At 49.0% G+C, this 6,572-nt stretch overlaps 1 protein-coding gene across 1 annotated transcript in view; it reads left to right on the top strand.

The window, feature by feature from the left end:
* The window catches only part of EXOC7 (exocyst complex component 7), a gene marked incomplete at its 5' end in the record, with an annotated part of 21,703 nt that extends 18,423 nt beyond the window's left edge, over positions 1-3,280 (top strand). Inside the window, 7 exons of the mRNA XM_029085695.1 lie at positions 1-19; positions 736-856; positions 1,283-1,378; positions 1,671-1,734; positions 2,278-2,319; positions 2,483-2,616; positions 3,028-3,280. Coding sequence (XP_028941528.1) covers positions 1-19; positions 736-856; positions 1,283-1,378; positions 1,671-1,734; positions 2,278-2,319; positions 2,483-2,616; positions 3,028-3,130 — 579 coding nt within the window. The remainder of the gene's footprint in view (positions 20-735; positions 857-1,282; positions 1,379-1,670; positions 1,735-2,277; positions 2,320-2,482; positions 2,617-3,027) is intronic.
* Positions 3,281-6,572: the final 3,292 nt, after the last annotated feature.

Genomic DNA, 6,572 nt, shown 5'->3' with positions numbered 1-6,572 from the left:
CTGCTGAGCACCTACATCTGTGAGTACTCTGCACACCTTCCCATTTCTGCCCCGTCAGCTGTCCTTCCCTTAGCTCATTCTTGGGTGAAGAGCACAGGCTGTGTCTCATACTCCATGTGATCTTTCCACGTTTGAGCTGGAGTCTGATGGGAGGGATGGAAAAAAGGGTCAAACTGGGAGTTTCAGACTGTTAGTTAGACAGGACAAAGCACAGTGCAGGAGCTTGCTGTGCTGCAGAGCTTTTGTTATCAGTTGCCTCAAACCATTCTCACCTGGTGCTTTGCACCTTCAACCCCATAGAGGTTCCCAGCTGCCAAGGTGGATCTGTAAATTCTTGATCCTGTGTTTAACAGTAAGATAGTGAGGTGAGTTCACAGTACTACCTTGTGAGGATCTGTTACAATGGGGATCAGGTCCTTCAGCTTCTTTGAGATCTGAGCCTCCATCATGGTCAGGCTGTGTCTGATCGCCCGTGCTGGTCCTGAGAAGGCAGCTGTATTGCTAGTTGCAACAAAGGCAGTAGTTCAGAGAGGTTTTGGTGACTCGCTGAGGAAGGATCTGTGTAAGGCTTGTAGGATTAAGTACACGTTGTACCCTTGTCTGCACGTGCAGTTGGGGCTGTGCTGTTTGCTTTACTGCAGGCCCACAGTGACAGCACAGAGTTTGCAGTTTGGATTGTCAGTAATGAGAAGCTTCAGTGTAAACCTTTGTGTTCTCTGTTTTTCCCTCTTTAAGGCAAAGTACTGGGCAACTTGCAGCTTAACCTTCTAAGTAAATCCAAGGTTTATGAAGACTCAGCTTTGAGTGCCATTTTTCTGCACAATAACTACAACTACATTCTGAAATCTCTGGAAAAGTAAGTGTGTGTCTGGGTAAATCTCCCTCAAGTCCAGGCTGATTCTAAGCATGGTTTTGGGGTAGAGCTCTGCATTGAGCATGTTTACTTGCTGGCCTGTCTCATCCCTGTTCTTTCTTCCATTCTTGAAATTACCCTTTTGAAAGCTTTGTGCTGTTATAAACATTGTGTTACATGAGAGTGGAAGATAAAGGCATCAGATATGCCTTAGGTTGTAGAGAATCTTTTGATCTTGGGAAGACTGAGGACATGGCTTTGGAAAGTAACTTGGAGTAGCTTCTGTCTCCCAGTATGTGCATTTCAAGGTCCTTTTTATTGTAAAGGGCAGAAAAGAACTTGTTGATAGAGGCTTGAAATGTTGCCACCCTGCTAGCAGCCCTGAGAGCAGCTGGCTCATGTGCTTCCTCAGGTTTTCTCTTCTTTCAGGTCTGAGCTGATCCAGTTGGTAGCTGTAACACAGAAGACAGCCGAGAGGTCTTACCGGGAGCTCATTGAACAGCAGATCCAGACCTACCAGCGCAGGTCAGGTGACATCCTCTGCTCTTCCCTTAGTTTTGTCAGTCTGAGAGCTCCTTGGGAGCCAGTGCTGCTAGAGCAGTGGGAGAGATTAGCCTAAACCAGAAACTTGTCTCAAACCAAAGCCAAATATTTTGGTTTCCAAGTGATTAATCTAAATTGGAGTGGGGTCACTGTGGAGAGTTTTGGGGTGTGTATTGTCCGGGGGTGGCCTTTGGGTCATGGGTGAAGACATGGATGTTCTGGTGAGGCATGGGTAACTCCTCTTTGCCTCTTTCCTGTCTCATTTCACCTGCAGCTGGTTGAAGGTGACAGAGTACATCTCGGAGAGAAACCTGCCTGTTTTTCAACCCGGAGTGAAGGTGAGAGGGTGGGCAAGGATGGTTTTGAGATGATAGAAATTGCTGGAAACATCTTCTATAGCATATTAAAAAAGTTCCCAAAACGTTCTTTATATCTCATGCCAGTATTGCTCTGCAGAGTGAGTATTGTGGCTGGGACAGGATGGAGAGCAGCACTGCCTTCTAATCTCGCCTGCCCCAGATTCATACAAGACTTTTAAACTCTGCCTCCATTTTTACATCTTCACCTGAGCAGATGCTTCTCTTTTAGATTTGCAAAACCCTGAGACCTTCCCTTAGAAAGGGCTGGAAGCATTAAAAAATCTATTTTTATATCTGTTCTGGCTGAAAATTACCCTTGTTAAACTTACTTGAGATGATACCAAATCACTGGATGTAGGGTGTGCTGCTCGCTGCTGTTTTCTCTCTTCCCTGCTTTAGGAGAGGGAATTCAAGCCAAGTAGGTAGAATATTACTTAGGATGGATGGGGAGTTGTGGGCAAACACTGATGTTGGAAACTTTATTTCTGGAGATTAAATAAATCCTTTTCCTCCTTGTTGCAGCTCAAGGATAAGGAGAGGCAGATGATAAAGGAGCGCTTTAAGGTAAGGGGGTGTTAGATGGCATAAGAGCATCCCTAGTTGATTGGGACAAACAGCTAAGGAGGAGACCTGTATGTTGGTGGTCAACAGTGGAGGGGAAGAACATCAGGCTCAGTATAGAGATGTGACTGCAGACAGGCCACTCACCGAGTTTTACTTTGGACAGGGATTTAATGACGGGCTGGAGGAGCTATGTAAGATCCAGAAGGCCTGGGCAATCCCAGACGTGGAGCAACGGGACAAAATCCGCTGGGCACAGAAAAACATTGTGAAAGAGACCTATGGTGCCTTCTTGAACAGGTGACAACCTCTTGCAACATTCCTCTCTTCTTTGGATTTCCTGAGGTCTTTGGGGCCTAGAGTAGCCTGAGCTGAGGCACGTTTCTGTTGTCCTGTCTTAGCTTCTCTACTTTGCACACTAAAACATCCCCAAGCTGGACACTACTAGTTGTGAACATCTGCTCTCGCCCTGATTCCTTGGTCAGAGCGAGTGCAGATGTTCTAGCTCACACAAAGCTCTGAGCCACCCTGGGCTAGTCATGTAAAACGTGGGAGACCAGTCGTAACCAGGTCACTTACTCCCTACAAGATACCCTGTCAGGTTCAAGTGGGACCTGCTGGAGTGGAGCTGATGTGTGACAGAGGAGGAGCCAGTGGGTCTCTTTGCTGTGTTCCAGTCATTTGTCACCTGAGGATTGTCTTCCTTTGCAGATATGGCAATGTGCCCTTCACCAAGAACCCTGAGAAGTACATCAAATACCAGGTCGACCAGGTGGGGGAGATGATCGAGAAGCTGTTTGACACATCAGCATAAATCTCCAGCTGTTGTGTACTCTCCAGCTGCCAAGTACAAGTCAGCACTCCCTCAGCAACCTTTGGGGTTCCCTTCCCTTCTCCCCTGCCCCATTGTGGTGGGCAGGGTGTTATACTTGTATTTCAGATTTATAAACCTGTGGAAACACTACCTCCTGACTGACTTTGCCTTCTTCTGTGGATCGAGAGCAAAGATTGCTGTGTGGGATCTTATGTTTGCACATCTTCAGGCCTGGGTATACATGTTAATTCTTTGATGTGCAGCAGACATGATGAGTGGGTTTGGGGTTTAAAAACCAAAAAAACCCAAACAACAACAACAACAAAAAAAAGCCCCATAAAAACTCCAAACACAAAACCTTATAAGTACTGTCCTTCTGATAAGTGCAGGAGGCTGTAAGCTCCAGTTGGTGCTGCCTGCTTCCCTGATGTGTTTTGGGAATCTCAGTTCTGTAGGATCTCAAAGGATTTTCATTTTGTTACTCTTTAACTGTTGTTTAGTTCAGTGATGGGACAAGATGCTGATTCTGTGGTGTGGTGCTGCCTGGCTGTGGTGCTGCCTGGCTGTGGTGCTGCCTGGCTGTGGTGCTGCCTGGCTGGCCTGCAGTCTCGTTACGTACAGGGGATGTTTCATGGCTATCCCAGTAGCAGTTCTCTGTTCTGTGTGAGGTGGTGGTAGACAGAGCGATGTCAGGCTGGAGTCATGACAGAGCAGTGAGAACCAGAGGGAGCTCCATGGCATCCTGACTGGTGCTGCTCCTCACTGACCTGAGGCTGAGCATGTGTAGAAGTGTTCCCATACAGATTTCTGCAGAGCACCTTCTTCTCATCCCTGTTTTGTCTCCTGTCTTGTTAAATCTGATGCATCTTTTCCCTGCAAGCGGCCAAGTCTGTTCCCTTCATTTAACCCACGGGCATCACATGAGAAACAAGTGCTGCTCTTCCGTGTGCCATGGAGTGATACTGTCAGGCTTTGGCACAGGACCTGGACTCTGCTGTCTTCGTACCAAGGCCTTTCAGAGCTTTGGAGCACCTGTGTTGTTTCTGTGGTCTCTGGCCAGGTACCTTGTGCTCCCACCTCACTCACTCCTGCTGCTTGCTCTGTTGTGGGATCTTTTCCATTATCTGCCCATGGTAACACTTGAAATACAGGGTTTCCATAGAGCGAGGAGCACTCACAGTAGCTGCTGCTTTGCAATTTGCAGCAAATCCATTATTCACCTGAGCCCGTGTTTATAGGAGTGAATGGATGCTGGTGTCTAATTAGCCCAGCAGTGGAAAGAGCTGTTGTGTCACTGTCTGGGGCACTGCAGAGCATGGGGAAGTGGAGAGGGCAAGGCAGACCTCAGCATGGAACCAGGAGTGGGAATGGATAGTGGAAAGGTGAAGAGCTGCATTTTAACCCTTCTGCTGTTGTGCATCTACCCACCCTGCCTTTTCTTTTCCTAGCAGGGGAGGCTGCTCTGTGCAGTGAGCATCACAGCTAGGAGAGAGTCCAGCACAGAGCCACCAAGATGATGGAGTGGAGCATCTCCCTGCTGAGGAAAGGCTGAGGGAGCTGGGGCTCTTTAGCTTGGAGAAGAGGAGACTGAGGGGAGACCTCATTAATGTTTATAAATATGTTAAGGGTGAATGTCAGGAGGATGGAGCCAGGCTCTTCTCAGTGATGTCCAATGGTAGGACAAGGGGCAATGGGTGTGAGCTGGAACACAGGAGGTTCCGCTTAAACTTGAGAAGGAACTTCTTTACAGTGAGGGTGACAGAGCCCTGGGACAGGCTGCCCAGGGAGGGTGTGGAGTCTCCTTCTCTGGAGACATTCAAGCCCCGCCTGGATGCCTTCCTGTGTGATCTCATTTAGGTTCCTGCTCTGGCGGGGGGATTGGACTGGATGATCTTTCAAGGTCCCTTCCAATCCCCGACATTCTGTGATTCTGTGAGAGGTGGGCTGTTTCCCTGGGGAAGTCAGGTCTGTGCACCCTGGGAAGGGGCTGCCCTGGACAGTTATGGTGCCAGTGGATAAGAGAGGCCAAGTAGCAAAGGGCAGAGAGGTGATGACCCATCTCAGCCCATGTCCCACAGAAGCTGGATGTTAGAGCCTGGATGAGACCACAGATCTTTCTGTGGCAGACCCAGCTGCTTACCTGGGCTGCTCCCTCCACTGATGGCTGGTTTTTGGGTAACTCCTGACCTTTCTGAACCCCTGACATCTTCTTCCTCAGCCTGGACCTGAGCAAGGTCTGAAATACTACCTGCTCTCAGTGGTGTAGCAAATGCCTGAAAAACAGCAGATTTGACAGGCTTGTCCAGCCCAGAGCTGGACCACTGTGAGGGTTCAAATCTTGATCACACCTGCCCAGCTGTTTTTCATGTGTCTGGCCATGCAGGCTCTCAGTACTGACCCAAGAACCCTCCCCAGCAGGGACCTTCCTTCCTGCTCTTGAATCTCAAATGCTTGAGGAAACCTGAGACTTCAGTGCTAGGTGGTTTTTACTCTGCCGGTTCCAAGAGCCTCTGAAGGTTGGCAGACACTTGACAGAGTGTTTTTAAGCATAAGCAAAGTGCTGCTGGCTTGTATTATATGTGGCATTGAGCCTGCTGGATTCACATGCTGACATTCACCAGAGGAGCTGGATTCCATCTTTCTGGATCTGTTTCTACCACAGCAATGGTTTATTCTGAAATTCTTTCTCCAGGAGAGTGTATGGAATTTGTTGTGCTCAGCCTGAGGCTGTAAAACATGTTTTATTGCAGCCAATCCCAGGGTGAGGAGATTCACCTGGAATAGCTGTAGGCAAAGCCAGGGGAGGGAAGGGGGAAGCTTTGCAGCCTTCCTGGAGCATCTGAGCTTCAGTGTGGGAGCTGGTATCCTCCCTGTGCTTTGCTCTTGTGTTAACCAATGCCCAAAGAAAATATGAGATCACTTAGGGTCTGGGATGGGACCATATCATGTTTTCTGGAGACTTTGGGAAGGCCTCTGCACAGCCTACACTGAAAGAGGCATTTCTGGGCTTTGCTGTCAGGCCATTTCCCAGGAAAGCTGTACCACTCTGGGGCTGATGAGGAGCTGGTCCAGCTCAGCTCAGAGGTGGGGAGATGCAGTCACAGAATAGGATGCAAAATGTCCTGCTCCCTCCTGGTCTCTCCACTGCCAGCAACAGAAGTTGGCTGGGTTGTGTTCTACCATAAAGATGCCCTGGCCACATCTGGAGGAAGGAAGCGGGGTGAGAAGCTGCTGGGAGCTGAGGACCTGGTTCAGTGGTAGCTGTGCTGTGAGGAGGAGCTGGAGGTGGTGGGTATCTGGGGTAAGAGATGGTTTCTGCTGCTCCTGGCTGTGTAGCTCCTATGTGGGAGTCCAAGACCCTTGTTTTCCCTGAGCTAAAGGGAAAGCTGAACCACACGATCCCTGTTTCCTAAATCCAGCCTCCCGCTCACCCTGGTTCTAA

Source organism: Antrostomus carolinensis, unplaced genomic scaffold (genome assembly GCF_000700745.2).
Source record: "Antrostomus carolinensis isolate BGI_N321 unplaced genomic scaffold, ASM70074v2 scaffold30296, whole genome shotgun sequence".
In the NCBI taxonomy this organism is placed as follows: domain Eukaryota; kingdom Metazoa; phylum Chordata; class Aves; order Caprimulgiformes; family Caprimulgidae; genus Antrostomus; species Antrostomus carolinensis.
The sequence above is the reverse complement of the archived record's forward strand: the minus strand, read 5'-3'. Positions and strand labels throughout refer to the sequence as shown.